Raw genomic sequence first — 12,274 nt, 5'->3', positions numbered from 1 at the left:
ACTGGTCCATCCGAACGGTGAATACCGACGACGGCAACGGTGAGCAGGCATTTCGTGAGGACCGATAAATCAAGCTTTTCAAGTGCACCTTCCGCCCCCTTTCACCCCTCTGTAGCTGCGCTGTCTTTAAGCAGTACGTCAGCGACGAACAGCGACAGATTGGAATGTCCACCAGAAACGGGGGAGGAGCCGGGCCGGGAAACCAGTCAGCAAAGGCCCTCTAGGGGTTTCAAGGTGGATCCGAGCCCGCTGTACGTTACGTTTTCATTATTTTCGTTTAAAAATCGATGGCAAGTGGTTGGTTGAGAAGCGCAACGTTGGAGCGATAAAAATGTGAATGTTATCCCATTGTAGATCAGCTTTGCGCTCCCACAAAGCTGGGTTTTCATCCAGTTTTTCTTGCCCCCCCCCGGTTGATTCTTTTTCCCTTCATCTCTCTCTCTCTCTATTTCCTTGTTGGAAAACAGTTGAACATCGTAATCCCACTTCCGGTCGATGTCACAGCTCGATTGATCCTGCTGAGCCCGTTCGTCGAGGGGAGGGAGGGGGTGAATGCACGGCAGACATGTTCACCATACTGGCACGAAGTTATGGTCGAACGAATGGGGAGACTCTACAACAAACCCGGATAGAAAGATGGACCTCAAACCCTCGGTCCCCACCCTTTCACACTAAAACCGAGCAACGGTGTGGAGCATACGTTGAAGTTGTTGGAAAGCACACACCCTCACATTGGTGAGTCCCACAATCCAAGTCCGGTTGGACGGCAATAGCACTGGCCATAGCCTCGGTTTGCAGGCGTGTCAACCAGCTGGCCCCGGGAAAAGCGGAAAAGGGTGCTAGAGTAAAAGATAGAGTGAGTTAAAGTATGAGAGAGAGAGAGAGAGAGAGAGAGAGAGAGCGAGAAAGAGAGGGACCGGGAGGGTACAAGACTCCATTTACATAATTCAGTTACATGTTAAAAGCGGTACGCTGGCAGTAGATTTAATCCGTAATCCTTTATCAGACGCCGTGCAGATGGGTATAGCCTTCTTCATCCTCCCCACTCCCCCGCCTGACCACCACCCATCTGGTCGGTCTTCCATGCCAGGGATGACATCGTAAATTTAATCAATCCCAGCCTCTTTCGACTCTTGGGCCCGAAAAATGCTTCCTTCGCATTGTACTCCGGGGCTTTCCGGTCCGGCTGCTAGCCAGTAGCCTCTATCTTTGGTAGTCGTTCATCGAGCAGCGCGAACCAAAGGGATCCGGGGGTGGTGCTGTTTGACTCGATGGCGGTTTGGTTTGTAAAATGACCACCGAAAAGGCAAAAAGCGGAATACTTGGTAGAATTGGGAGGGGCGGGGGGCGGTCTCCGGAAGTGCTTACTCGGCGAACCGTGGCCCCCAGTCGGTAGTCACTTGTCTCTTGGTCCTGCCCAAGCCCACCGCCCCCGGGGGGAGGGTGGCCAGTTCAAACATAATAAAAAGTCATCTTTCGAATCCTGACCACATTAGAGATAGATCATGGTCCGGCTGGCGGTGGCCGTTGCATGGGGGGAACCCCCAACTGTTTCGTAATAAAATGACAATCCTTCTCGCCCGGCAATGCATTAATACGGTCTTCGTTCTCGCGAACCGCGCTGGTCAACGGTTTGTCCGTCCGTCCGTCCGTCCGGAGTCGGTCGCCGTTGTGTAAAAGGGGATTAGCGACAGAGAGAGAGAGAGAGAGAGAGAGAGAGAGAGAGAGAGAGAGAGAGAGAGAGAAAGAGACACTCCGGTAGAGTGTGAAGTCGAAATATGGTCCAGCAGTGAGTTGGAGACTAACTACCGGAGTCGCGCACTCGGTTCTTATCTGTATCGCGAGCGCTCTGCACAGACACATTCACAATATGATGAGTAATGTCCACATGGGGGGTGGTGTACAGCACCATCAGTGGGTGTGATATATATTTTCCCCGGAACTACTTCACTTCTTTCACTCCCCTTTTGCGCCAATGGCAGAAGGTTAGTTGTGAAGTGCAGAGCGTGAAGCTGAATTATGGCAATTGCACTTTGTGGCGATTCGATTTAAATGCGCTGGACCGGAGATCAGTTAAGAGTGCTGCGGTTGGTTGCGACCCCCCCCTTTGGCAAAGTGATAAATTTATTTCGAAGTAGCATTTTGAAGCGCAGCTAGTAGCCACCACAAAGGATATTTTACAATTCAAACAATTCAATTATTAATGTATTCCATTCGGAATTCGCTAGCCCCGGCTTCCGGTTTAGGTATTAATTATGATCCAGTTAGAGCAAGGTGGTCAAGCAGCATCGGTGACGACGACTACCGCTGCTCCTACTGTTAACACAATCAATGCGAATGCTGAGGTCGAGTTGTAAAAGAGGGTTATAAAAGAAACCACAAAACTTCGTAAAGTTTGCGTCATTGGGTAGCGGCCGTCAGGTCAAAGCTAACGAAGTGGTATGTATTACTTTCTGGCGCTGGTGCTCCCTCCTCCACGGTCCTTTCGACCGTGCCGGCCTCATTCGGCATCGGCCTTTTCCGGTAGAACGAGCCGCCCGTACGTGTCTGCCGTAAGAATTGGTTCCCACAACTTTTTGGCCACCACTCCGTTCTCGCTCTCGCTGTCTCGCTGTCTCGCTCTCTCTTTCTGTATCCTCCAGTACAAAATGGCAAAAGGCAACTGTAAAGAGGAGAGCAGAAGGGGTCGTGGTGGAATAAAAGAAGGCAAGGAAAATGAAAGTTTGGCACACCCGAATGACGCACACCCATTCTCGTACGGACTCTAACAAGAAGCATCAGAACGGAGCCTATGTAAACATGCTTTAGAAAGTAGTATAGCCGCCGGTTGTTGTATTTCATTTGTTGCTGATTTTAGCTTTCTCTGCCCGATGAGCACACAATCAGACGATGACGATGTGTCGGTCTTGGAGGTCTGGGTGGGCGGGTGTGTGCACAAAAAGGGTGAATGGTACGGGAGGGGTTTGCTTAAGGGACCGGACAAGCGTCGTACGATAATAGTTTGCAAACAAGGTTCGCAGGCTCACTGTTGCAAAAGCGAGCAGCGTGCAGCAGCAGTGTGGGGAGCGTAAGGCAAAGCAAAGCAAACCAAAAAAAAAAAAGGAAAACAAGATGTCGATAAAGTTTCGAGTCCGTACCGTAACCGAATAGAGCCGGGAGTGAGTGAGTGGGATCGTTCCGGTGATAGTCTTCTCCTCTTCTCCGGCTCATCGCAACGCACCCAAAGGCAAAAATGTCAAAATTTGGATTTGCATTTCGGGGTAGTGCTGGGGGTGCTAAATGAAATTATAATTTTTGGCCAACCGGCACAACTTTATGGTACGGCTACGTATCGTGGTGCATCCGCAATCCGTAACGTAACGCGCCCACCGCATCGGTGGGATCGAGAAAACTACCGAGACAACTTGGTGTTTGCTTCGTAGAAAATTCGTTTTCATTTGGGTGAGCGCTTGGTGAGAGAGCGAAAGAGAGGGTTTTACCAGCCCGTTAGCGTTTCTCTTTCCTCTCTCGCATTAACGCTGGTGAATTGCTGGACGCAAAGTTTGCGAAAACTATTTTTCCCTTTCCGCAAAAAAAAAGCAGCAACTCACCGAGCTGAGGTCCTAAGTGATTGCAGCCCACTGGTTTGAGCTGAAAGTCCACTTATAATTGTGTAAACCCTACCCAAGGTCCAGGAACTGTTGTTGCCCGGTGATGGATAAAGGGACGAACCGAACCGAAGGAAGATGGTCATTTGCGGTGGAAACCGAAACGCTTTTGTGATTTCCGTTCGGAAAAGTTTCATCTTCTCCTGCTGCTGCTGCTGAAAAGTGGGGTGCTGGCCCCTGGTTTGCGTATTAATCGGAGTCAATTAAAAAGTCTTCACCGGAAAAAAAGGAACGAATTGTAGGGAAAGAGGACGATATAATTATCCTCATTTAGCTCGGACCAGAGTTTCCACGGGCTAGCTGCCTATCGCTTATTGCTTCATTTGTGCATGATCATCCCTCTAGCACGGTTGTTGATAGAGTTGCAGCACAAGGTTTGTATTTTTAAACTTTCCGTTTGCTTGTTTTACTTGTAATCCCAGAGATTTTCCATCAAATGAATGTAAACTGGTAATTCGTAGCCTCACTCGAGCTACCAAGCACCATCGCGTATGCTTAATTGATCATTCTGTTAGTCGAGCTTGGTGATGTTTGCCCAGCTACTCCCTTCAACCACCGATCCCCCTCGGGTCTAAATGGTGGTGGCCATGTACCACTGACAGGTTGGTGAAAATAATGATGATTGCGACGATGATGCATTGCACTGCTATCATCTCCTTCCCATGCAGGCGCACATCCATTAATCATGCCTAAGTTCCCCAGCAGCAGACCACCAGCAGCAGACATCCTTGCCCAGCATAATCGATTGTTCCGTTCCATTCCGAACCGTACAGTGTTCCCGGTTCGCGGCGTCGTTGTCGTCGTTACCGGATAGGATGAGGTTTAATGCAAGCGATAGGAATCAGTTCATTCAACTGTTGTTGTCCGGACCATCCGGTTGGCGCTCCACCGTTTGCCCCCCCGCTCACAATTCCGGACCCTGGGGATTGTTACAAATCGCGAAATGATTTGCAAAGTGCGCGGGCGACACGTACACACCCGGCCGGTCACATCCGGGCCAGCCAGCGATTTATGGCATCGCCCTGCACTGAAACAGTGACTATTCCGGTTCGGTGACTATTCCGGTACCCGGTAAACCTGTAGTAGGCTTAGGGAAAATCGAAATCTTGTAGAGCCGGACTTTAACTGTTTGCTTTGTCGATAACCACTTAACAGTAAACTAAACAAATATACTTTATAAAGGTTCAAAATATGAGAAAAGTTGATAGTTACCTAATGGATCCACTCGGAATATCTGTGTGTCGGGATCGGCACGCAGAACGGACGGCGTGACGCTGAGCATCGCGAAGACGGCAACCCATCGAAGGACTCTGTGGTGCAGCGATCTGTGGAGCTGCCGCAGTTCCATCCCGATCGCTCTTGAACCGTTCGGTGGCGGCAGCGGAATTATGCTAAATTCAACGAAAAACCCCTAAACACTTTCACTCCCCACCCCCCGGGAACTGACGTTACAAACCACTGTTTTGGGGCAGAACAACAGGGCACTTGGCCAACGAACAACACGAACACTAACACACCGTCGGCTCTAACAACGCCACGGGAGCCACGGGAACGCGGCTACAATGCTACTACGATCAACCACCAAACGCACTTACAACGACGCGACGCAACGCGCAAACAACACTTGACGCACTCGTCGATTTGGCACACCGTGGGCCACTTGGATTAATTTGCGTTTCCTTTTGATTCCATCAACACACCACTCGAACGCCACTAATTAAGCAATTACCACCGACACTGAACCACTGGCTGGCTGGCCATACGCTGGATTCTGGCTGGCCTGGGCTACCTTTACACCGTCACCTGACACTCGAAGCATTGCACCGTAAAAGCCAACGTAATGCACATTTCCCTCAACACCACCAGCACCAACACGAGCACCAACACGGGCACCAGCACCTCCACTAACCATCATCATTAGCCACACGGAAAGTCTTCTGAAGCGGAACGAGAAACGCATTATTAAAATATTTATTTAACGGAAAAATGCCAATCGCATATCATTATCCACCTCATCACGCGCCTCGCGTTACTCTGCGTGTATCCGCACAGAGCACAGAGAGCGGTTTTACTGTTTGCTGTTCATCAGGGTCCAATCATCATCGTCAGCACCCTCCTGCTTTGTGTGTATTACAGCACGCGACACCCGCACTTGCCAGGCCACCAGGCGTGGTCTGTTGATAAAGGATAATTTGCCCCACCGGGGATGCTTAATATTGGTGTGTGTGACCGCAGTTAATGAATTTCCGTCGCCACGGCATTCGGATTTGGTGTGGATTTTAATTGTGTTTGAGTTTTAATTTTCGGTTCGTTCTGCGTTCAGCATTCAGGCGCGTTTGGTTTGATTGGGGCCCGGGAAACCGGCTGCGCCATTGGCACAGATCATCGTAATGCGTGAACGAAGCATCGAACGGCAAGGACACCCCGCTCTGCTTTTTCCCGAGGCGAATGGAACCGTGAAGCTGACCGATTGGCCACGGCGCAATGACTCTGCGCGCTGGGCCCTATTTTCACAATTATCCGCAATTACACTCGGTACGCTTCTTGCTCTCCATTCGTGGCCATTTCTTTTCTACCTCCCGGTCCCGATCGCCCACCACCATTCAGCAGCAACACATCCCTGCACTCTCTCTCTCGGTGACAGGACTTCGATGATGATGACAATTCAATTTGCCGTCGCTTTCGGTGCGCTAGGACGACCGGACGTCGTACCGAGGACCATAACGATGCTCTGTCACCACCGACAGCAACAGCAAAAGAAGGAGAAGAAGCAACACGCGGAATCACGGCACATCACGACATCGCGTCACGGCCCCGTTGCTCATTTAAGCGGAAAAGTGTTCACTTTAATGATCGACTGGTGCGTCGTCGTCGTCCTCACGGAGCGCACGGTGGAAGGAAGGAAGGAAGGATTCATAATCATCGCAACGAACACACGGGAACGATCCCGGGCTTTTGCTGTGGAAAGGAAAAAAAACCTACCAAAAAGAAAGAAAGAAAAACGTAAACAAAAACGTGTTCATTACGCGGATGAGTAGCACGGGGCACGCGGGCACCCTTTGCGGCTCGGATCCTCGCGTGAACCAGCCGGGAGCCGGGTGCTGTCGGAGAAAGAAAAACACAAAAGCGGAGCGGAGTGGGGAAAGTAAATAAGAATATTGTTATCTTCATTGTCGTCCATTCCGCTCCATTCCCTCCCCATTCTGGTATGTCAAAGTATCCGTTTGGAAAAGTGGTTTACACCGAGCCTCTCTCTCTCTCTCTCTCTCTCTGCCTCGATCTTCCTCGGTTGACAACGAGCCTCCGGCACATTTACTGGCACAGAGCAGGGCGGCCAACACATTCCAGTGATTGTTTCCAGCGTAATATTTGTTTGTCCCGTGTGACTCATTCCCGAATCAACGTTTTGAACGTCTCTCGAGCGAAGAGGGCCGCTGAATGCTTCACATTAAACCAATGAAAATGCGACACATGAAGTTGAGGGCGAGGGCGAGATACGGGATGGAAAAAGCAATACGACATCGTCGTCAGGTCGTGTCGTCAAGGCCGCGGACACGCGCACTGGATCTGTGAATTCAATTTCCTACAACGACCACGGCCAGACACCGTTTTGCTGACGAAAAATCGTTGTCTCATTCACCAGCCACCGGTGTGGTCACCGGTCGCTAAAGGTGGCTACAAACCGCGGAACCGGTGAACGTGCACGCGATGGCCACCCGTGCGTAAGCTGACCGGGCGGTCGGAGTTTTTCTCATCTCACTTCCTCTCCTTCTTGGCGTGTGTATTTTTTTCCCGCCCAGCATGTGTCCACAATATTGTGCCGCAATAAAAAAAACCACGTACGCATCCTGGGACGGAAGACCACTACCGGCGGCTGGGCCGATTTGTGTGCCGTGCAATAAGCACCGAAAGTTGGTCGGAATGTTTGATTTACGTGGGTTGGGGACTACTGGAATGGGGTGCCAGACAAACCATTCCGGCGCGGCTACCAAGTGGTTCACTCCACTCTAGCACTTCAGGAGGAGGAAGTGTTCGGTGAGGGTGGTCAACAAGTACGTGAAGGGTCAATCGGACGGCCGGTCGGTCGGCCAAAGTTACTCGCTACTCGCCAAGTCCTATAACCAGCGGCCCGGCTCCACGGGAAAGTTTGTGATGGCCTTGGCGCTGTACTTTCTCTCTCTCTCACTCTCACTCTTGACCAAACTTCACGTGACAGGTGAGTGGGCGGGAGTGGGAGTAAGCGTTACGCCAAGGAGCGAAGGATGGAACGCATAAAACTGTGTCCGATTAGCTCGCCTCGGAGGTCCCATTACCGAGGGTGTTGACGAGGTGACGATTATGATGCTGAAGATGATGATCGAGAAGGACGATGGGGGCGGGTATGATTTAGGAACATTCGTAGCATATCGCGCTACGCTTGGATCCGCCCGATGATGGCCATCAACGTTAGGGGCCTCGCTGTGCTGTCCATCTGTATCGAAGCGATCGGAAGCGAAGCGGAAGAACGTACGCACACCCGCAAAAGGAGCGCAGAAAGGAAGGACCGGGGGGGGAGGGAGGCCAAGGCAGGTCGCATTATGTCGAGGACGCCGTCGAGCGCACTTTCCTTGCTTCGAGTGGGCGTCTTTGTCAATAAACATTATTTACTCACTCGAAGCGCCCAAAGTGCTCAAAGTGTGGGCGTTCGATGGCTGTGGCTGTGATCTTTGGCGCGTTCGACTGCGAAATTGGGACGGTCGGGCAGCCGGCCGGTCATCAGTGCTGTCAATTGACTTCCCGGATTGCCGCCGAGTGTCCGCAGCCCAAAGTCAAATGATTAATTCACCATCTGGCCCCCTGGCTGGGGCCGATAATTATGTTAAATTATGTTTGTGAAAAGACGTAATCGACTTTAAACAAATTCCTAGAACATGCGGAGGGGGAGAACATGCACTCATGACAGGCGTAAGTGCTTGCTACGATGGTGGAGCTGTTTTTGTTTCGTTGCTTGGCTTGGTTGTAGCAGCATACATAAAGCTTGGAACACTTAATATTTGGCCGCATGAAACAGGACACAGCTCAAGCCAGAAATAAGCTAAACTCATGGTAAAGGTGTTTTTGTTTAGGTATTTTATCTAGCTATCCATAAAAAATAGCAATTAAATTTTTGGGCCGTATGAGATTACGCACTTTTGGTCCTACGCTTCACATAATGAGCTGCACAATAGTGGAAGAAGTCTCATTGGTCATTTTTTCCCACCATTTGTACATCACAGCTGGATTTTTAATAATTTTACACTGTTTCTTTAATTTTTGTTCGATAATAGTCAATATAATGCTACAGGACGATACTATGGACGATTTGGTGGATTGAAGATTTTAAGTATGAAATTAATGCTGTTGTTCCGTTACCAATTTATGATCTGTGTGCTGTAATAGCAGCTTGCCAAGTCGGGCCAGAACTTAAAAGGACCTTTATGAGACTATTAAGTCATTTATTAAAATGGAAGAATGATCATTTCCAGGCATTCTTCTTGGTACAAACGGCCGTTCATGGACCCTCCTGTCATGAAAACTTTCGTTTTCAAAGCACAACTGCAGATCGCTTGCTAAATGAGCAGTTTACGGGCAATTTTATCTGCGTAAATGAACTAAAACCTTACTATCGCATAATCTCTATGATAGCTAAAGTCAAATTTGCCTCCTGATGTTTGCCAAAATGCATTTTTACGTGGGTTTTTACTCCAGTCAAATAGAGTTTTCATAGTGAGTGTGCAGACGTCTTTTCGCCTTGCGTGTTCCATCGGCGATAACATTTGAAGGTACGGTTCGATTTTGACAATTTTTTTATCACTAAAAGAAAAGACTATAACCTTGGAGCGCTATCGTGAGTAAAAGAATGCGGCCAAATATTAAGTGTTCCAAGCATTAGCATGCTAGATGCTAGCTGCTTCCCAAAAATCCAATGAAAGAGAGAGAGAGAGAGAGAGAGAGATAGAGAGAGAGAGCTCCAGTGGGGCTTTTGGGGCCCGAAAACAAAATGATATTCATCGGGATTCATCGCTTGGCGATACAATTTTTGGTTTGGCTTCATTTCCGTTTGATGGGACATTTGGTTTGGCGTGCGTAGCATGCGTTGCGTTGTGGCTCGAGTTGATTACTTAGGGCCCTCGACTTCGACGCCCTTCCCTCCCCCCGTCCGGTCCCGGGCCAGTGCCAGGCGATTACATGTCCCCGAGACCCGAGGCCCGAGCAATTCGTTGTCGCTTTTCCAACGCTCCGGATCTGGCTGCTGCGATTTCCGGCCTATGGATATGCAAAGTGACGAATAATAAAACTATTCATACTCCTCCTCCGACGACGATGACGACGACTCCGTTAAACCCGTGCATCAACCAGCCAGCCAGCCAGCCAGTCAGCGAACGTTATGATATCGTTCCACCAACGCCACCAACCATCCATCCACATCGCACCCGCCACGTGGGACACATTGCTTCGTTTTTCGCTTTTCCAAACCAGTTTCCGTGGGGCGCTTTTTTGTGTGTGTTTGGGGAGGGGCCCGCGGAATGGACGAATGCGAGAAATGTGAAAATATGTATTTGAATGCGCGACTTATCGGGATTCATCTGCTGCCAGTCATGAGCCCCGAAAAACCGCCCCGGAGCCGGCCACACCATGGCCAAACCCGGTATGCCCGGAACCGTCGAGGTTCGTCGAGGGTGACGATCGAGGGGACTTCCTTTCCTTCCCCTCTACCGCCTCGCCACATCGTCACACCACAAATTCCGTGCTCACAAAGCCATGATTGCCACGGAAAAAGGGGCCGGAAAATGTGGAAACTCTCATTCTCTCGGTGTCGCTCGCAGCCTGCCAGGGAAGCCGACACAAGCAGTGACCGGCCAGCCAGCCAGCCAGCCAGCCTGCGGCAGTGATCCATGCCTCCGCCGAGCTTGTTTTCAATTTGCTCACAATTTGGCTTCCCATTTGCATCTCCTCGTGGGCGCTCTCGCACTGGCATGTGTGTGGTGATGGAGGGAGGTCACCAACCCTCTCCAGTTTCTAAAATGGCGCCACAGCACCGCCGAGGGTCCACTGGGAGGATGTGTTTCAGCGACAAAAACCGCCCGAAAATACTGTTTGGTTTGGAAGCAAAAGGAAAGGAACAAAAAAAAAAGAGGAAGGAACAGCTAACTCACGGAAAAGCTGCGAGCGAGTACTCCAGTGTATCGTCGTGTGCGTTTGCGTGTGAGGCTGCGTATGACGAATTAGTCTTCTGGGAGCCCCGGCACACCACAGCACAGCACAGCTGCCACAGCCGCATGACCTCGTGGCCAGAGGCTCTCGGGAAGGTCTCGGGAGAGGTCGAGCGGTCGTTACTTACTTCTGCGCTTCAGTGTGCCGGGTGTGGGTGATGGAATATGATTTACGTAAAATGGCCGAACCGGTGGTACTGGGGCCGGGTACTGGGGCTGACATTTTGCGGAGGTCACGGGACCATGACCTGACCCCCACCGCGAGATGGTCTCGAGCGCTCATTTGGTGCTCACGCATAAAAATGGTGCATAAGTAAGCGGCCAGCAGGCTAAAGCTAAAGCCGTCTCCCGCCCCCCCTCCCCCACCCCCCGAAAACATGCGCCATGTATTACTGACCTGCTCCCGCTGCTACATCTTTGAACTCACCAGAGATAACCGAATTTATGTGTATATGTGAGCGCTGTGAGCATTTTGATTGGACCACAAATCTTCATTGAAGCTCCTTTACATTACATTTTCTTGGAAGTACTTTTTCTTTGTGACTTTTTTTCCAAAGTGTATGGCAACCAAATTGCTTCCACTGCTGCTACTGCTGCTGCTGCTGCTGCTGCTGCTGATAATGGAGAGTGAAACTTGCTAAACGCAACCACTTACAGCGCGTGATTTGACGTTACAGCACTTGGTTTTGTTTCGTGTTTCGTGATACTGCCAGCCACCATCGAGCATCGAGCATCGTGCATCGAGTTATGAATTAATTACGTTTCACCGCCGGAGCACGTCGAAACACGTTGGGTACGCATCTAATTACGAGCCGGAAAGGCCCAGAGTAGCGAGCGGGCTTCCCACTCAATCAAGAATGGTTCGAGATTTTCTTCCGGGCACGTCAATTAACCTGCCCAGCGCAGTCATTAACGGGCTCGTGACCGAAATTAATAATTGCGTCCGTAACACTCACAACACAACACGCCGTACAATGCAACAAACGTACGGCGAGTGTTCTAAATGTGTTCCCGCAGCGCAGAAACGGGAGCGAGTCCCCGACCACTGGCATGTACTGGCCACTGTAATATATGGAAATTGAGATCGCCGTCAGCAAGGAAAGACACTGGATTGCGAGTCTTCTTTGGTCTTCGTGGTCATCACTTTTGTTTTTAATATTTCCAGCAATAAACGTGGAGGCCATCCGTGTACTGTGGATTGACCAACTCGTAAACAAACAATCATTTTACTTGTTTTTAGTTTATTTTTCTGTCAATGAAAAAAAATCCATCATCCCATTGACGCTTGTTTGCTAATGATGGACCACAAATGCGAACAAAAAACAACGGAGAAACATTTTTATAAATCGATTGCAATAACGTCGAATGCATTATGCATTTGTATGCATATGGTGC

At 50.0% G+C, this 12,274-nt stretch overlaps 1 protein-coding gene across 2 annotated transcripts in view; it reads right to left on the bottom strand.

The window, feature by feature from the left end:
• Positions 1-12,274, bottom strand: part of LOC126574274 (protein eva-1) — a 109,581-nt gene that overhangs the window by 76,298 nt on the left and 21,009 nt on the right. For both annotated transcript variants that reach the window (XM_050234363.1, XM_050234374.1), the window contains exon 2: positions 4,860-5,584. In XM_050234363.1, the coding sequence (XP_050090320.1) occupies positions 4,860-4,995 (136 nt within the window). In that variant the 5' untranslated portion in view covers positions 4,996-5,584. The remainder of the gene's footprint in view (positions 1-4,859; positions 5,585-12,274) is intronic.

This window comes from Anopheles aquasalis, chromosome 2 (genome assembly GCF_943734665.1).
Source record: "Anopheles aquasalis chromosome 2, idAnoAquaMG_Q_19, whole genome shotgun sequence".
In the NCBI taxonomy this organism is placed as follows: Eukaryota; Metazoa; Arthropoda; class Insecta; order Diptera; family Culicidae; genus Anopheles; species Anopheles aquasalis.
The sequence above is the reverse complement of the archived record's forward strand: the minus strand, read 5'-3'. Positions and strand labels throughout refer to the sequence as shown.